This window comes from Pogona vitticeps, chromosome 8, assembly GCF_051106095.1.
Source record: "Pogona vitticeps strain Pit_001003342236 chromosome 8, PviZW2.1, whole genome shotgun sequence".
NCBI lineage: Eukaryota > Metazoa > Chordata > Lepidosauria > Squamata > Agamidae > Pogona > Pogona vitticeps.
Window position 1 is genome coordinate 1429902 of NC_135790.1, and position 19521 is coordinate 1449422.

General features: G+C 44.9%; 2 protein-coding genes across 5 annotated transcripts in view; both read left to right on the plus strand.

Moving 5' to 3' along the window:
* AAK1 (AP2 associated kinase 1) overlaps nucleotides 1–8102 on the plus strand; it is a 69743-nt gene extending 61641 nt beyond the window's left edge. For all 3 annotated transcript variants that reach the window (XM_078379701.1, XM_078379700.1, XM_072978841.2), the window contains one exon: nucleotides 181–8102. In XM_078379701.1, coding sequence (XP_078235827.1) covers nucleotides 181–1286 — 1106 coding nt within the window. In that variant the 3' untranslated portion in view covers nucleotides 1287–8102. The remainder of the gene's footprint in view (nucleotides 1–180) is intronic.
* A 1245-nt stretch (nucleotides 8103–9347) lies between these two features.
* NFU1 (NFU1 iron-sulfur cluster scaffold) lies at nucleotides 9348–19345 on the plus strand. Of its 2 annotated transcripts, XM_020780153.3 has the most exons (8): nucleotides 9348–9507; nucleotides 11524–11627; nucleotides 12463–12598; nucleotides 13670–13736; nucleotides 15092–15206; nucleotides 15930–15993; nucleotides 17992–18166; nucleotides 18722–19345. In XM_020780153.3, the coding sequence occupies exons 1-8, from the start codon at nucleotides 9458–9460 to the stop codon at nucleotides 18767–18769; spliced, it is 759 nt and encodes a 252-aa protein (XP_020635812.3). In that variant the 5' UTR covers nucleotides 9348–9457; the 3' UTR covers nucleotides 18770–19345. The 2 variants fall into 2 exon arrangements, with proteins under 2 accessions (XP_020635812.3, XP_020635813.3); XM_020780154.3 differs by lacking the exon at nucleotides 11524–11627 and having other exon boundaries at nucleotides 9374–9507.
* Nucleotides 19346–19521: the final 176 nt, after the last annotated feature.

Genomic DNA, 19521 nt, shown 5'->3' on the forward strand with positions numbered 1-19521 from the left:
GCATATATATGCATATATCTTTATATATCTATATATATATATTTTAATTTTGAATATATTTCTCCTTCCATATGTGCTGCTAGTTTTCAACAGAACATCATCATGCATCTGTGATTTAGTTCTGCTGAGATTGAAATCTGAAGCCCGAAAAGTAATAAGTCTTTGCTTTGTACTTTGTAGGTCTTCAGGAGGACGCGACCGTATATTTTGTGGTTGCTACTGAACATGGTCAAGGTGGAGCTGCTTCCAGGGGCTTCCTGCTGAACAGCCAGAAGCCACCTGAGATGCTGGACGGGCTGGATCCGGGCGGAGAGGAAGCCGACTACTTCACAATGGGCGGCCCTTCGAGCAACAACTCTTTCCACAGCAGTGAGGGGGAAGGGACGGACCACGAAGGGGATCCTTTGGATTGCAGTGGGTCCAGACCTCTGCTGATGGACTCCGAAGAGGAGGAAGAGGCTTGTAGGATGAACCCCCAACATCCGGAGCGAGAGAGCCTTCCCCGAGGAAGCTTGGATCTACAACCGCTTCCCCAGACCGCGTCCGGCCACGTTCTTCTCAGCGATTTGCCACCGCAGCCGGGACAAACGTCAGCCGAAAGAGATGTCTTTGCTACAGCGCCTTTCCGCAGCTCCAGAGCCCTCCCCGACGATACGGATATTTTCGCCAAAGCCCCCTTCGTCTCGAAGAGCCCCGGGTTTGCTAAGCCGCCAGACGAGGGCGATGTGTTCCTCCGGGCCCCGTTCACAAAAAAGAAGAGCCAGGAAGAGTTAAAATCACATCATATGGCTAAGGAAATGCCAGCCGTACCAGGAGGGGCCGCTTATGGGCTTAAACCTGTGTTCCCGACCCTGGGCAAGGGAACGCCCGGCCCTCAGGGTCAGTTCTCCGCATCTTCATGGGTTGCACCCTCCAGTGTCCCCCCTTGTTCTGGAAAAGCAGCCGAAGGGTCCCGTGGCCCTCCTTCAAAGGAGCTGGGGAGCGTCCCTAATGACATCCTCCAGGGCCAAGCCCTCCCTCCAGATGGCGTCTTGGGTGCGAAGGCCAGCCACCCCTTCCGTCCGCAGTCGCTGGCGAAATACTCCCGTCACTACAACTCCGACGGCAGCCACGGCAGTGACGCCCAACCCATCGCAGCTTACAAAGTGGTCTCCCAGACCAACAAGCAGGCCATCGCCGGGTCTGTTTCCGTGACCTCTCTGTCTTCCAGGACGAAAGAGCTGCCCGGCGCCGATCCCTTTGCCTCTGCACCCTTTCCTTCTAAATTGGGAAAGAAGAAGCCATAAGGAAACTCTCACTGGGGACAGGGTTTGAGTCGGTTGCTCTCTGAAAAAAGCCTTTCGAGACTATCCACTCCATCATCCCTGGACAAAATGTCAAAATTCCTTTTGCTGTGACCCTTAGGAAACTCTTGGTTTCAGGCGCTTATCTGCCAGGCGGTGGATTTTCTTTTCTTTTTTTTTTTTTACATTTCTTCTCTTTCTTTCTTAGCTAATGTCTTTTCCTGGCCTGACCCTCTTGGTTCCCAACGTTTGGGGGCATCCTTATTTAAGCCAGTAATTATATGATGAATATATTGAATAGAATGAATTACCTCTTAATATTAGCATTCACTACCGTCTATAGAGAACATCATTCCAGAAGAGGAAAGTGGGACCCAGATAAAAGAGAAGTTACTTCTTTCCAACCAAGAGACAAAAGGGGTTGGGGAAGAGAGGACTAAGTGCATTTTTTTCTCTGGTTGATGCTAATAAGTCTTACTCCAACATGAGTAGCTGCTGGGCTTGAAACAGATGTTCTTAATGGTTCTGCAGGCTGTGCTATGGGTGTGTGTATGTGCGCTTGTGCGCCTGTAATAGGCCAGCTCAAAAGGGGCAGAAAAGGCTGCTCCCTCCATTTGGTTCTGCTGTGTGCGTAGGGGGTGTGTGGGTGGGTGCCGTTTTTTGTCTCCAGCTGAGATGACCTTCTAGCACTCCTAAGCCCTGTTTTTGGTGTTTAATGTTTGGAATATCTGTTGTCTCGTTCATTTGACCTGCAGGCTTATGTGTGTTTACACACGAGTAAGGCCAAGGACTTGGGATTTGGCTGGAGAGCATTTCAACCAATTCTCAACCTTTTGGGAAGCGGTGAGGAAAAGGCAGAGAGCCTAGAGACCTAAGTCGCACAAAAGTGTGGTCACCTTCTCTTAGGTGAGAGCTTCCCCCCCCACCCTTTAGAATTCATAATTGGCAAAAACTTGTTCTTTTGCTGAAGCAGAGGCGATCAGGGGAGGAGAAAGCCTGTGGCAAACTGGTGGATAAAATAGCCCCACTTGGTCGAGGGCCACTGCTCCCATCTTCCTCCATAAAAGGCTTAAGGGTTTCCTTTTTGATTTGGCCTCAGAGAAACCTTGCCTGCTGGGTTCTGAAGGGGGGGCCCCCTCTCCCCCGTGCTCTGCAGTTGGCTCGGGAGAAGGTGTGTGCTTGTGTGCCTTAGGGATGTGTGCAACACTGGCCTTGTCCACTGGGACCTCCGGTGTGAAGTGGATGTTCCCAGAAAACATTCCCTGTGTCTTCACAGACAAACTCTCTTTCAGCAAAACATCCCCGTTATTATAATTACTGCTAAAATTATTATTTATTTCCTCGCAGGGAGCAATTCTTCTCATGAATAATAGGATTCTTTTAAAAACAGGATGAAAGCTACAAAGGTCCATGGGTGTGTGTGTCCCGCATCAGTCCCTTCTACAGCATCCCAGATAATATGTGGGGAAGCAGGATTTGGCCGTCCTCTGGCTTTTGACATTCGTGAACCCAACGTATCTTTGTTTGGTATAAGATCTGGAAGGCCGTAAGTGGACACTCCCCTTTCAGAAACAGCACCGAATGCACACACCCGAATCGCAAATTGGGACCAGGGGTGTGTGCAAATGTTGGGTGAGGCCAGCCGTTGTCGTCCCTGCTTCCTTGTTCATGAGCTCATGGGATGGGGTGGTGGTGGGGAGAGTCGAGGATTTAACAGTGAAATGTCTGTATACAACAAGCTAATTAAGAAAACGTCTGCTGCAGTTCTTTTTCTGATGCATTTGAAGCTAATTGTATGAAGCAGACCCTTTTTTATATATGTGTCTGGAGAAAGAAACTTTGGGTTTCTGTTGGGTTTTGTCCTCTTGTTTTTTTAAAAAAACTCCTATTCTTTGCCGTGAGGACTGTGGTCATGGTGTGGTTGTGTTATCTGACTCCTGCTGGCCTCAGCAAAACTTGGGGACCCCTCTGAGAAGTGAAGATCTGGTTCTACGAACACCTTGATCCACAATCAACACAATCCCAGGAGTTCAACGCCGGCCGTTCAATGAAGGACAATCTTAGCCTTTGACTGACAATCCGTGAAGCTGGTGTGTTGTAGAGCTGGGGGGGGGATGTCCATGTGGCAGAAATCCTTCTGAAGTGCAGACCTTTATGGCAAACTGAGTGCCTGCAGTCAGTTTGGTTGCAATGTGCCTTTTTAATGGGAAGGAACCATCATGTTCTTGTCTGGTCGATGTGGCTGGACCCAGACTTTCAGAAACCTCCTGTCAGTGAAAGTTCCCTTGACGCAGGCATTTTTACCTCTTACTCTTGGAAATGGACCTGGACTGCTTCTCTACCATCTGAAGAGTGAGTCTACTCACTGCCAAAGCCAGCGCGGCACCGAGTCAAGGGGGGACAGACAGGTTTATGGCCTCTCCTGGTAAAGTCCAGGTAGACTCACAGGTCTGCTCCATGGAGCACGATCCGCTGGGAGCACAAACCTGTGTCTGATTTAATGGGGTTTGCCTAGAGGGAGAGCAGTGGGCTGTGTCTTTTGTCCGTGGGAGAAGGGAATGTCCTGTAGAGTTTCTGCTTTGGACATTTCAACCTCATGAGCAAAATCCTGGCTGGGAATCAAATCTGTTTCTCTTTTCCTGAAAATGCCGCCCTGCGTTCCGACCGTGATAGTTGGCAGGGAGGCTTAATGGGGATTGTGTCTTCTTGGGAAGGCTCTGTTTTGAAGTCCCTCTATGTTGAGAAATGGTTTGTGACAACACTGACGTCTCCCGATGGTACTTTCAAACAAACTCACTAGCGCTTTGCTCGTGTAAATGCAGAACTTTCATTAGGGGTGGTGGAGGTCTGGGGCAGACTGGCAAAAGAATATGGTTGTGTTTCATTTAAAAGGGGGCAAGATGGCTACAAGGGTCTCACCTTTTTTGTTGCTGTTGAAATATGTGATGTGTGAATCTGTGTATCCTGCTTTTACTGCCAATTACAAGTAACTGCACTGTGGAGGATGCTTAGATGTAATCCTGTGACAAATAGCAAGCTTCTTGTGGCCCAGAATGTTGCAGAAGTGAAACCAGAGATGCGGGAAATCCTGTTATTTTGTAGCGGAAGAAGTGAAGATGATGGACTTTTGCAGTAAAACAGATCTGCATCAGGGGAATCGTGAACCTGCTTAGTGATTCACAAGAGTGGTCATACGCATGTGAACATGCACCTTTTATGCATTACTTGAGCTGCCTCAACACCCATAAGCTACTCGGCTCTCCCTCTCGGTGTCTACAGGCGGCCCTTTCCTAACCCATCACTCCATCTAAAGGTTGAAGGTCCAGGGCTTCCCAGAAAGCAGGAGCTCTGAAGCCCCCGGCTTTTGGCAAAATAAAGCACTGTGTTTGCTGGTGCAGTTTTGGATTGTATTTTAAAATAATAATAATTGGGCTGATAGCAGAGAAATCTCACCTACCTCCTCTCTCAAGCAGGTGCTGGTATTTTTAATTTTACTGTATTTAAAATTGTTGCAAAGCCAGCTCTGGCTGCTAAAACTGTGCAGTAAATAATAGCTAGTAGGAAGGAATCACTGCTGTTGTTTAATCATGATTATATCCGTTCGGTGTGTCTGGAAAGTGGGATTCTTGAAAGCATGTGTCTGTGCAAACATTTGCACCGCGACTGTCAAAAACAGAGGATGGCGCATGCATCACTGAAGTGTTCTGTCTTGAATTAAGGCGGTTCACCGTTGTATCTGCTGGATTCCTAAAGCTTTTCCAAAAAGCATAAGTTAAATCAAGGAAACACACCTTTAAGGAGCTGTAGTATGTTTTCCTGAAATGTTTCCTGCACCATCCATTTGAGGATTTTACTTTGATTATGTGAGATTGGGAAAGGTTTGGTTTTTTAAAATTTGTTTTGATATTGCAAAAGTGTCCTGTTTTGAGAGAAAGATGAAATGCAAAATAATTTATCCTGTTATAGCTCCAGAATAGAATTAAGAGATAAATGTAGTCTTTACTCAGTTATTGATGGAAGCCCACCATGTTACTCCGTTGTGAATTTGTGTGTGTATGTGATTCATTAATTGCTCATTCAGCAAAGGGACCTGGCTTTATTGGATTCCTACAGAATTTGAGGGGGATTTTTCTCTTTTTTTAAAAAAAACCCATGAGAAATAGCTTCTCTAGGTTTGATCTGTGTACTGTAAAAGGAAATCATGACATTGTTACAATCACTTCTAATCAGTCATGACCTTGCCACTAGTATTATTAAGGTGTTTAACTGTTACAAAAAATCAGACATCACTCCACAAAGGTAAATACATATGAATAATTGTGTGCTAATAGGACTTGCATTACTGCTGTCTTGTATTTGTATTTGAAAGCTCAGAGAAGCTCCAGGTTTCCTTTGAGTAACTGAGTTGCTCCATTCACCTCTGAATCTGGGAATGCATCACACATGGCCCCAGGGGGAAGAGGGCATCTTTAAATTTTGTGTCTCCTCTCATTTCTCCTGCATTCCTGGATCAGACAGTTTGGTGCCTGGAAACGTAGGCGTATGATTTGCACTTAACGTAGGGTTGTCTAGAAGCACAGAATTAAGAGTGATGTACACTATAACGGAAATGCAGTGTCGGTTTATGATTCTAATTTTGCTGTGCAGTATTGACCTAATACAAACGTGATGATTTTCCGCCCTCCTTTTGTTTTATAAAGGTAGCAGACTTTCGGAGAGCAGAGTTAAATTTTAATTCACACCCAGCTCCTCCTTGTTTTGTTTAGGTGACAACCCGCCACGTGCTTATGGTAAGTTTCCTCTTTTTCTTCCTGCCGGACCTTTGTAGCACCCGGATCAGCCCTTGTGGGCTAAGACTGCTCCACAGGAGCTGGTTCAATGAATCAACTTTGAATCAGGATGTAGGGAGGACAGAGCACTAGCTGCACGATGCTGCAGTGAAATGCAGGAACCCCAGGACGTTGAAAAGTTCATTTGACCTGACTTCTGTTTTCACTTTCACTTCTTGAAGCAGGTGCGGATGGGGGCGGGATTGTCACAAAACATCAGGTGTAGGGCTGTGGCTCCACCCTCCAGCCATACATTGCTTACGCCTTAAGGATAATTTTCAGTGCAGGGGTCCCTCCTGGGGGTAAGAGTAGCTAGAAGAAAGTCTTGGCGCTGGCGGGACCATGGCGTGCCAGGTGGGGGAATCTCCCCTCTCCTCCTTTTGCACTGGCACCCCCTAGGCCATTCTCCCCGCAGCGCCCCCGCTTGCCAGGACAGTATTTCCAGGAACCATGTCCTGCCAACATTTTGCAGAATATAGCTTGGTCAGTGGGTATGTGTCCCTCCTTTTACCTGCAGGAGCAGCAGAAAGCTCCCAACGGGGATTCATTGGGTGCAGGTGTCTTAAAGGTTGTGCTTCGATCTTGGCACAACACAGATTGGCCATGGTTGGGGCCTCTCTTGGCCAGATCCTGCCTCCACTTGGTCCTCAGCCCAACCATAGCAGGCAAAGCAAATGAGGGAACCTGTTACTTACGTTTCACTGCGGTGCCTGAGCCCTGCTCGAATGTTATGACTCAGGTGCCCAAAATGCTTTGCCTAGCAAAGTAAGGAGACGGAGGGATTTAAGCCCCAGAGAGAAGAGTGAGTGATAATATCTTTCAGTTTGCTGTGTGATGCTATTTCCACTTTAAATGTGGTTAATATTTGCTGAGGACAGCAGGAGGGGCGGGCTGCATCTTCGGAGTGGGTGCTGCCCAGTGTTTTCTGAATTGGGACTCCCGGTTTCCTCCCTTGCATCTCCACTGACAGCTGTCCCATGTCCTCTCTTCCTATGTCTGCCTCATCGCGCGGGGCACGACTCCCGTTGTGCTTGTGATGCTGGTTTATAGCATCACAGAGATAGGCGTCAACTTGGTAGCTTTCGATCGCATGGGAATAATCAATAGAATAATCAGAATAGGGTCAGCTCCCACCAAAGACGTCTCTGGTTGGATTTTGCCCCTCCTGTTTTGTTTTTAGGGATTTTAAAGCAAGTTTTCCTCCAGAGCCATATAGGGTATTCTGACTAATTTCCTCATATGTAGTTTGAGGCAGTGTAACTCTTTCTCTTGTTATATATCCATTCCTAAATCTGTACCTAGCTGTTGTGACTCCACATAACGGTTATGCCATAAAACCATTGTTTATTGGGTTGGTGGCTTTTCCCTCACCTCTGTTTTTATTTTGGTTGATGTCTTTTGTGTTTGCATTTATCCAGAAATATTTTGACCATTGTGACAAAATGTGTCAGCTGTGATGATATTAGGAAATCTCTCAACAGCCATTTTGGGGTGTATGTGTGTGTGTGTGTGTGTATGTTTTGTAAAGGGATTGTTCTTTATAAGAAATGCAGATAGATCTAAATACTTATGCCATAGACGGAGTTATGAATGGAAGAAGAACATGCTATTGCAGATATATATAATGCTGATAATAAAGACAATTGTCCTAAAAGGCAGCACGGGGACTGTCTTTTTCTGAACTGGCAGCTTGAGAAGAGCACATGGATTGGGCTGCTGATATATTTGTTGTTTCCCTCTGCTGATACTGAACTGCCTCCATGTGCAATGGTGAGTCAGGGGTTTCTGAGACCAGTGATTTTGCTCCGACCTCCTCTCGATATCTAGTCAGAACTTAGCAATGTTTGGAAATACCTCTCTGACTTGCTACACTGTTCGGAGTCCTGCTGGGGTATTGCTGTTTCGTTCTGGTTACTGTAGTCTTTTGTGAAGAAATATTAGCGCTGGAAACTCTTGTATGCTTTATTAAAAACTATCTGATTCAAGGAAACCTGCTCTGTTGCCTATTCTTCCACGTTCATAGGAGTATTTTCCTACATCTGAGTGCAAAGCTTGCATTTATATAAATTAAGCGACTTCTTCAAATGCTAGAGAACAAATGGAGAGCTGACTCTTAACGATCTATTGTTTTCTGTGAACATGTTAATAAGCATGGCTGGAATGTTGAGACCTCACTTGTGTTGGCTACCTTGCAATGGAGCCAGATGTCCATAGGCTGCCTGTGACCACCACCCACCACCCCTGGAATTTCAGGGTGAGGCACTCCCCCCCCAGTCTCGGGAGACAAGCTGTCCCTACAACATCCTCTACTCAGTCCAAGCCAACACTGGTTATATGTTAACATTATACACTACAGAGTCCTGGCAGCATTCAGGGAAGATTTCTCTAACTTGCCACAGCTAATTGTGGCTAATGGGCAAGATGCTCGAGGGCTGCGCAATCAAGACACGTGACCAGGCATGTACCCCAACTTTTCCTGACACTTTGTCAACCGACTGCAAAATGTTAGGCAAACCCCTGTACAAATGCCAACACAGTTCTGACCAGTTACATGCTGCTTTGTCACCTATAATGCAGTGGCCCTGGAACAACAACTCACACACCCCCCCGACCATCTACTGTATATCTAAACAGATTTGCTTGGGAACTTTTGGAAGCCAACTTTCAAACAGAGGCCGGCTCAAGGCAGAGCAGGGTGGCCGCATGTCCTCCTTGAGTAAGAACAGCCCTCCCTCTGAAGTGCTACTGGCGGAAAAACCCTGCTTTTGAGGATGTCCTTCCGTGGAAGGAATGACCAGCCCAGGTCTGATTTAAAGAGGGAAAAAAGCATGACAGATCAGGGACCTGGAAGTGTCCCTTAGCTCCGTGGCTGAGGTCTCTGGCTGCAGAAGCAGAGGTTGGGTGTTCGATTCCCCGGCTGTGCCTCTTTGACGGGCTGGACCAGATGATCCTTAGGAGTCCCTTCCAGCTCTGCAGGTTTACGATGATGGTGATGTGAAGCATCCAAACTGGGTGCGTGTTTGAAGCCTCCAAATCGGGGTTCAGTAGTTCAGCTGGCCGGGCAGCTGCACAGTTTAACCGTCTGGTTGGGAGTTCGATTCCCCCCAGGGGTTTGGACGTGCTTCTGCAGTTCCCCGCCACGGCCGGTAGGGGGCCGCCCGAAGTGGGTTTTTTTTTTTACTTGAGCTGCGCGCGCAGTCGCCCGCCGACCACCCGGGAGAGGGCGGTCCTTTCGGAGGCGGCTTGGCCAATGAGGAGCGAGAAGGTTGGTCAGGCGCCGCCGAGGGCACCCCGGGCGAGGGGGTCCTTCCTGAGCCTCCCCCTCCGGGGCGCAGAGGAGTCAAGATGGCGGCCGCGCGGAGGCTAGGGGTGGCCGCGGTGGGGCTGGGCGGCCGGTAGGTGCCCGTGAGGGTAGGGGGGGGTCCCTGGCCGGGCTGTGGATGAGGGGGAAGAAAGAGAGGGAAGGAGAGAGGAAAAGGCGAAACGGAGAAGTCTGCCCGGCTTTTAAGCGGGCACTTGCCCCACCATTGCCGCCCCCAGGTTTGTTGCCGCCCGAGGCAAAGAAGAGCCGAGGCCTCCCTCCTTCTCCGTCAGAGGACCCGAGGGAGCGTGGCGAGGCTGAAGCCAGTCAGGCGCAAGTTCAAAAACCCTCCCCATGACTAAAACGCTCCCTTTGAGCCTGGCGCTTCCCTCTCCCAGGCTGGCCTACCTCACAGGGTGATGGAGAAGAGAAAGGCCGATACAGGATGAGCGCGGTATCCGCGGGGGATCGGGTCCAAGCTCTCCCCCCTCCGTAAAAGTCTGGACCGCTGTACATTGCATCCTCCAGGGTCTAGTTCTAGGAAATACATCCTGGAAATACATCTAGATATGTGTTTCATATTTATATGTATCTCTTGGGTTTTTTATTTACTATTTTCCGGCAATGGGGAAGTGAATCAGCGGATGGAGGGATCCCGCTGCCTTCACAAGGAAGGAGACGGGTCACCGTCGGGCTCATTTCTGCAGCCTGGTGGAAGACGCAGGCCCCCAAATTTGGGGCTGGAGTGCCGTGCTGACTTTACAGACCTTGTGCTGTAGTGGTTTATTAATTAATTATTAATATTCTTCCTTGGGGACCAGTTTATAATCCTGCTTGCCCTTCCGTGAGGTCAAGGCCACCTTGTGGATCTCCTCTGCCTCATTTTAATCCTCATAGCAACCCTGCAGAGGAGGCCAAGGCAGATGGAGGTGGCCGAAGGGAGCGTCATGGCGTGTGAGGGGGCTCAGACTTGGTATCTCCTGCCATCGCCAAGCCAGGCACTGATCAGAATCCCATTGCCGGTCTCCGCTGGAGCAGATCTCCTAAATCAATAGGATTTATTCAGCCATCACCCTTCAGCAGCCAATTCGATTCATGGGGTCTGCCTGCGCTGGTTGGGACCCCCAGTCAGGTTTAGGCTAAAGCCGGGGTGGGGAATGGGTTCAGCCATGAGCCCTTGGGTGGCTGGGACCCAGGCACCTCCCAGCCGCGGCCTGAAGGTGAAAGAGCAGCACAGAGTGGAGAACCGTAGGCCTTTTCCTGAAGGAAAGGCTGAAAAGAAATGTATCTTTTCTGGTTTTGCCCTAGTAATACTCTTGTAACACATGGCTCTCATGATTGCCATCCCCATAGTGGTGTTAATTAGCACTGGATCTTCGAGAGCTCAGAGAGTCAGGCAGCATTTTCTTCCCTCTCGGTGACTCTCCTAACAAACCTGTGAGGTGGAAAACACAGTTTTGTGACACCTTCAAGGCAGTTTGCCTAAGTATCTTACAGAGCGCCATGAGTGTGAAATGCAGTTCTGTATCCAGAAAGCCTTGCAGTGTGATATATATTCCCCAGGAAGCTTAGCTTCCACTGATAAAAGATTATAATTTTAATATTTAATTTTAATTAATTAATATTAATAAGAATATTTATTTGAGTAAATAAAGATTTAGCTCAACTCTGACATGTTTTTTTTTCATTGAGGCATTCTGTTTTAACAGATGGGATTTCTCTTTTCACATTTGTTAATTCCTGGAGCAGAAACTCCAGACTTGGAGGCTTTTGTGATGAGAAAAGCTGAGCCATGGGTTTTAAGTAATTCAGAGAGTATTAATAACGGTTGCTAAGAGGAATAGGCTTAAAAAAAAAAAGCATTCATCTCCTCAGTTTACAAATCAGGTTTTCACATAAAACAGACCAAAAAAGAGCAGGAGAGAAGGTTGTAATCAGGAAATGTCCCTGCCTACTGACCAATAATAGGGCACAATCTAAATCTAGGATGGGATTGTTATACCTTCATTGATCAGTCATCAGTATTTGATGGTTTGGGGTGCTATGGCATAAGTGAAAAAATGTGAAATTCTGGTACACTTGGTAAGAATGGTTATCTTTTTCTCTGGAGCTTTTGCCGCTTGGGATTAAGCAGCCTTAATGCAATGACCAAACAACGCCTATATTTTGCTATGCCACAGAAGCCACCCACTCACCCTGCAGTACTACAACCAGGTGAGTGTTACTCTTGTCCTGCAGATTGGCATTCACATTTCTGTGGAGGGATTCAAGTTAAAAAATGTGTGGTTCTTTCTGGGAGATTATTTCCTCGTGACAAAGTTGCTGAGGTACTAATAGAGCAGAAAATAAAGACGTCATTATTACAATAGCAAAACCTTTTTGGTACTGATCCATCAGTACAGTTGAGTTCTGAACACCACCAGCTTTGTTTAATGTCCACATTCAGAGATCCTTTGGGTAAGGAAAAGTTCCATGTGTCTCTTGAGCAATTTTGGCCAAGTGTATCAAAATAAACATGATTTATATCAGGCCGTTATTTTGTTTTTGGTTTTTTTGATGCTAGAAAACTGTGTGCCTTCTGTAATGTACATTTTGTGATGTTATATTCGACCCCAGGAGAGAATTGCTGGGTTATTTCCTTAATAACAAAGTGTATAATGTACTGTATATGTGAATTATTTCCTAGTAGGCGTTGTGAGTAACTATAGCTTTGCTTAAAGGGACGTCAAGAGTTTGGGAGTAGAGTACCTCATCTGTAAAACAAGACCATCTAAAAAGGGGCCACCAGAGCCTTTTAGCTGTAATAGCTCACTGACACCTTTTGTGTCTATGAGCTTCTGAGTACTAGATGGTAGAGACAAATAACACAGGCCTGTCATGGTGTCTTTTTTTTCTGAGTGTCAAGTGATGTCTGGGCACACATAGAGACATCCTGAATTAGATGGGTCCTCCTTGGTCAGACCTAACAAAGCTGATGGTCTTTTGTGAAGATTGGGTCCAAATTATTTCATTTCATTCTTTAATACATTATTTTTTATTATTATTTCAGCAAGGTCTATGTTTATTCAGACTCAGGACACTCCGAATCCAAACAGCTTGAAATTTATCCCAGGAAAGCCAGTCCTGGAGTCTAGAACTATGGAATTCACCTCTCCTGCTTCCACATATTGCTCACCCTTGGCAAGGTTTGTTGCTGTTTTGTAGGACGCGCATGGCACATACTAGTTTGCAGATAGGGCTTTGCGGATGTACGTAATGAAGCCTTGAGGGCACTTGAATGCTTGCAGGAAGTAAAGGATTCTTATCTATTTCCCTGATGGCTTCTTCACCTCAAAAGCTCTCCTCCCCCAGTTCTTTGTGCTTTTGCCAGTGTACTGCACCCAAATGCTAGCATAAAATCTTATGAAATAAAAAGCAGCTTGAAACTAGAGAGGCTTCCAGGGAAAGGTTAAGGACTCCTCTGCCTTTTGTCCCCTGTTTTTTGGAATGCAGAATACTCAAGGCAGGAGGGGGCAGACGGACTTTGTTACATTCAGCTGCAGTGCTATGTGTACTTTATGCTTTTTGTATGCATGTTTCATCACATTTAGAATAGATGTCTTTAAACATATTCTGTTGATGTCAGTAGGACTTCCCAGAGCAAAGCTATGTCTGGATCCAACCAAGTAAACACAGTCCTAAATTTTACTCTATTGATGTTGGAGAGGCTGTTCCCATGATTGCATGAAGAGCTACAGGAGCATAATAAAGTAATGTCCTCAGTGGTCAGATTACTTTATCAGTCTTACAGATAAGACGACAAAAAATTTGACTGGTTTATCCATTCATGTATGTCATATATTAGCTATTGGTGATGTATTGAGGGTCAGAAGACTCTTGAAGAGTGCGGGTGGCATACAATTTGAATAAATAAATAAATACATAAAATAAAATGGAGAGAGAAAAAATAATCTTTTTAAAAAGCTGCTTGTCTATGTGTGCCTAGAGATAATTCCTATGTGATCCAGAGGTAGGTGGCCTTACAATATGGTTAGAAAGCTTTTGCTGCATTAGATTTGACCTCATGTCTTAACTCATCCCATATATGTTTATATGGATGCAGAGTCTGTTGGGTCCAGATCAGTGTGTATAGGATTGCAGTAAACATGTTAGTGAACTAAGGTGATGAAATCAGAAAACTCGCAGTAACTGTGAGCTTGAATGACAGACTTTTCAGTCTTCGCTTCTTGGTTCTTTTTTTTTTTTTTTTTTTACAGACAGCTCTTCAGGATTGAAGGAGTTAAAAGCATCTTCTTTGGAACTGACTTCATCACTGTCACAAAGGTACTCATAAAATAAGATTTTAATGATCTAAACATGAGCAGAACCCTCAACAAGTCATCAGAGATGATAGTGGAAGTGCATGCTTTCCTCAGATTGTTGAGCAAATGCTGCAAAGCTCTTTCTAAAAATAGAAGGCACTGCTGATTTATTCCAGATTTTAAGCGTAGCCTTCAGGATCAGAACCCCCACTTCAGTCTTGGGGAAGGAAAGGCACTCTGAGAGCTGATTGCTCATCAAAATTTATTCTGTTTCCTTTTTTTTGTGAACCGTGTTTAGAATTCTTGAAAAAAGGCATGCTGAAGCAATCATTCTTTATAGATTCTGTTGCAAAGGAAATGAATGTGATCGGTAAAAGAAGTAAAAAATGTTAATCTTATGGAGTCTGTTTCTTTTGAAACGTGTGCTGCATTTCTTTTCTGAAAAAGAAGTCACCTTGTTGGATGACGGAGTAAAATTAAGCCATGGGTAGTTCCACTTAGTTCCCTTTGAAATACCTGTGCAATATTTATTAATCATGATTTAATGCTTATTTGATTTCAGTTGAATCAGAATGCAACTAATGTAATCTGGATTGAACCCAATGAAATCACAGTAGCATGGTTACAAAACTTTAATACAGCATTAAAAAAAAACCTTCAAAACAGTAAGAAAACTGTCTTACACATTCACAGCCGGGAGCATCCCTGTCAGTCCCTTGCAAACAAGCCTGATTCTCCAAAGCTTTCCTTCCCATAAGAGCTTTCCATTGAACAGGAGGCTATAAAAGCTCAAGTCGTTGTCCTATGAATGAGTGCTTTCTCTGGTTATGTTTTGCACTAATGGCAGCTTGGATCTAAAATTAGTTAGGGTTATATTATCTCTGATGTGTGAGAGATGCACTTAGGTATAGCTGTGTGTCCGTTTAGTTTATAATCTCTGTTTCACTTCCATGGTGCAGCTGCCTGCAGGGGCAAAGTGCCACCTATAACCCTGGTCCAGCAACGTGGACATCATGCCAAATCATAATCGGTGATTCCCATGGTCCAGCTGACCGTGACTTGTTATTTTGAGTGGTGGCTTGATACAGTGCACCAAAGCTTAAGTTCTTCATTTTGGTTTAGTACAACGTTTGAAACGGAGTTGGTGGGCTTATGAGCGGAAATGAACTCATTTTCAGGAGTTGCTCCTAATGTTTCCAGATTAGTGGGCTTTGGAGACTGGCAGAAAGACCTAAATTCAGAATGCATGCAGGATTGAGAGTTGGGAACCATCGGTTTCAGCCATAGTTTTTTCACTTTAGCTAAAACAGGTATGCAATCAACTTCTCATAGCAGTACAACTGAAATTCATAAACCTTTTCTTGAATTGATCACTAGGAAAGTGAAGATGTGGACTGGAACTTAATAAAACCTGATATTTATGCAACTATTATGGATTTCTATTCTTCCGGCTTACCTGTCATTACTGATGAAGCACCTCGTTCAGACACAGGTAAATAGCAATATTATAATAATAATAGTTAAAAGGTTCACTGGGAGTTGCTGCTATGCATTATGACAGGATGAAATCTTGGGTGTTCAAGCACCGAATAGCCTTGAAGGTGAGGTGCTGGTGACAAGTAATATGGGATAAAGTACCTGAATAAATGCTGTATTCCCTAAATGAGAATACACAAAGTAATGTCCAGGCAGGGCTAGAAGCATCTCTTTTGTCTGCTGGCCAAGATAACTCTGCCAGTGAGGTGTTATATCTGGCTATGGAAACTGTAGGAGGCTTTGCAGGTAAATAGGGTGGAAAGACTCTTGCTTCTAGTCCTTCCACTGGTATGTAGGCTTTGGGAACGGGGCACGAACTGTGATTCTGTTGGATCAGAGTCCCTTTGTTCACCTAGAAAGCTCTAGGACTGGGCTGAATAACTAGGCCCCTTGTTAATTCCAAATGTTAATTTCCTTCCAGTTGAAACCAGTGGGTTTGGAGGGGGGGGGAAGTACACTTGGCCCTTCTCATTGTGACTTGCAGCCCTGCCTATAGTGGGATGGGACCTTTTCGGCAGCCCTGAGTATCCCTTTCCCCACAAAGGATTCCTTGTTTGAGCCTTAGACATTTTCACTGGTCCATATTATGGAAAAGTGGTATTTTACTAAGCTTTTTTACTATTATTTAATGAAATACTAAACGTGGGTCATTGTTTTTGTCTTTCATGAATGATGCAAGCTCCATCTGAAGAAGACGATGAAGTTGTATTGATGATAAAAGAGCTGCTGGATACTAGAATAAGGTACAGCTTCAGCTTTGCTTACTGTACAGCCCAAGTGTAGCCGGCTTAACAGCTGTGGGCGATCTGGGGCCCTCCCGATACTTCAGCTGTGAATCCCACAAACATACTCAAGGGGTAAAGACTATGAAAGTTCAAAATGTCTAGGATGCCATTTTGTTTTGTAAAGGTGACAAGATCCTGAATATACAATTCAAGTGATAGCCAGTTGGCTGAATTGAAAGATGCTTATTGTCAGTGCCTGCGGAAACAACATTTTGTTTGTGATTAGTTGGCACTACTGGTTCATTGGTCTCTTCCTTACTTGTTCTTGTGGGTTTCTGTATCTCTGGAAAAAGCCTGCAATTTAAAAACACAACTCAAAGTGGAATGACAGCAGACTTATTTAAAAATGAGAGAAAGGCAGATCTTAAAAATGTTAGTGTGATTAACTTTATCCTCTTTTATAGATCCACTTTTAGTTTTATCATTCCAGGCCCCAACTATTTCAGTTAAAATTACTTGTTGCTTTTCCTGCAGGACAGCAGGGGAACACTTTACAGTAGCTCTTTCATATTTTGGCCTTTCTGTCAATATTCACATTGAAGCGGTTCCAGCATTTTAGTGTATGCCGGTCCTACCGACAGAATGTTCTTTGTTCCTTTGGTAAATATCAGGAGGCCTGTTGGGAAGGAAAAGGGCAGTACGAGGGGGGAAATGAAGAGTCTGGTTTTCACTGCAGTAGAGGTGCAGGTTTTTTCTGGAGTGAGGATGGAGGCTCGGAATGGCCTGCATTAATTTGTCTGTTTGGTTAAATAAATAAATAAAGCATTTGAGTCTCAAGATGATTTTGCTAGAAGTTTGTTCGTCACAGTTATGGTAAATATGACCTGTTCTAAATTATTACACATCAATGAGGCAAAAGTGAACATGAAGCAGTGGGTCCAAGAGACACTGTGCTCAGTGTGGTGGAGCATCACTGCAAGGATATGATTGTGATGTTGCATATATCATGTTCATATCCCAGATGGGAAATGGATTGATCCCTCAACAGCAGTGTTTCATCTTCAGGACTAGACCGAGGATGTTTTTAAGGGAAAGATACTATGCCTTGACCTAGGGCAGCGATGGGGAACCTATGGCACACATCCCACAGCTGGCATGCAGAGCCCTCTCTGTGGGCACATGAGCCATAAGTTGCTGGATTGCTACCTCTGGCAGCCAAACCTGAGGAAGTGGCTGAAGCCGTGGTGCTAGCACCCTGTGGCCCCAGGATCCAGAGCAGCTGGTGCTGGCAGGGGTTGGGCCCGACTGGAGGCGGATCCGGAGTGGGGTCTGGAGGCACCTCCGTGCCCAGGATTCCCCCTTCCGCCACCTGCTGGGTTGGTTTTTTCTTTTCTTTTTTCCCAGTTTGGGCACTCGGCATCAAAAAGGTTCACCATCACTGGTATAGGGTAAGCAGGAAGGAGAGAGTAGAGAGACTTTTTATAAGCCTGGCATGGAGAAAGCTTAGTAAAAACAGAATAGAAGGAAACATTCAAATGTATATGAGAAAGAACATCCACCAAACAATGTTGCAAAAAGTAATTATAAAGACAATTGTTTCTCACTTGCAGTGGTTTGGTGGGAGTATTTATAAACCCCAGAGATTTCAAGGTTGATGTTTATGTTTTGGTTGTTAAAAAGAAGCAATATGATGCCTTCCTGGTGAGTGATACAGCTGAAGCCAAACTGGGGTTGAGCAGGGCTAGGAAGACTTTTGCTGATGGAAGTGGATTTGAAGGAGAGGAAGGGAGGTGGTTGGATGGATTGCAAGAGGCAGGACGTTCTGGGTGTAAGCAGTACAGCAGTAGAGAAGATGCAGCAAGCAGAGTGAAGAAGAGATGGGCAGAACAGTGTTAGGTGGGAAGGTCAGCATCCTGAGTCTCATTTCTAAACATAATACCAATTTTGGAATGTTTCTTTTTCCTGCAAATTGTTTTGTCTAGCATAACATTCCCATTATGATTGAATGTTCCTCAGGCCAACAGTCCAGGAAGATGGTGGTGACGTTATATTCAAGGGCTTTGAGGATGGGGTTGTGCAGTTGAAACTACAAGGCTCGTGCACAAGCTGCCCCAGTTCCATCATAACGCTGAAGAACGGCATACAGAACATGCTGCAGTTCTATATTCCAGAAGTAGAAAGTGTGGAACAGGTAAGCACTATCAAGTGGAAAGAAATTAGGTGTGTGTGTGTGTGTGTGTTTTAAAAAGTCCACAGAATGTTTCAACCTGAAAGGTGCTAAGTTCTTTTAGACAGATCAAATAAAAGGGATTGCCATGTGGCAGCAGTAAGCTTTGCTTCCTCTTGCCTCCTTCACGGTTAAGATAGCCAGCAGGTCTGTAGGGCGCCACTGCCTGCCCCACCGCCAAGCTTTTTGACTCAGTATTTCTTGAAAGCCTTTCCTTTTTTTAAAATCAGCAATTAATGGGTTTCAGTAGGTGGGCCAAGGCATGGGGAAAAATACAGTGTGTGATGCTTTCCTTGAGATATTTCTATTCTAAGCTAAAAAATTGCAATCATAAGCAGAAGTGTATTGCCTAAAGGGTAACTCATGGTCACTTGTGATTTTAGAAAGCATACACTGGTTAGCACTGATTGGCGATGGCTTGTCTACAAGGATTTCAGAAAGATCGTTTGGGTGCTGGGACCCTATATTGTTTGTGTGCAGCATTAGTGATTTTTAGAATTGCAACTAATTGTCTTCCAGGTTATTGATGATAATGAGGAAGAAGAAAAAGAAGTAAACTCAACCTGACTCAATGAAAGCTTTGGAATCATTGCAGAAATAATTTTTGCTGATGGATTTGTTACTAGAAGGGGACAAAAACCTCAACTTGTCATCACTTTTTCCAGAGATTTCTCATTGGGACTGCTTCCATCTGTGCTTGATAGTTCTAAGGAAACTACTCAGAAATATTACTAAAGAATATCTGTCTATTTCTCCCCCCCTTTTTTTTAACACAAAAAAGGGAAGTCGAGGGGTGTGGACAGAAAGTGGTATTCAAAGAACATTTCCCCTCTCAGTTGAATATAGGTGCTGCAGTGCTTTATAGCTATATTCTGTAGAATGGTGCTGTGATGGGTATTGGTACAAACTTTTGACTTATTATTGAGAGGCCTTCCTGTTATTTGAGACACACACTGATCAAATCCTGTTGTCTTTCACGCTTTCTGTGTTGGAGTCTTGCTGCAAAAGCCATATGGATTTTGCCTATCCAAATGCAAAACGTTATTGAGCAGAACCTGTTTTGTTCATGGAATAACCAGACCTTGTATTTGACTGTATTGTTCTCATTTTCCTGTAGACCAAATAAAATAAAATCAGTATTTATGCATATATGAGATGGAGCGAAGAATATTCCTTCCTGTACCCAGCAGGCCTCATCGCAATTGGTCTTAAGTTTCTTTTGTTCTGCATTGTGAGCAGGATCCTATCAATTCCATGTCCTCTGCAGTGGAATCAGAACAATGCACTTCCCCCTAACTCTTGGGACATTAGTGTCATCT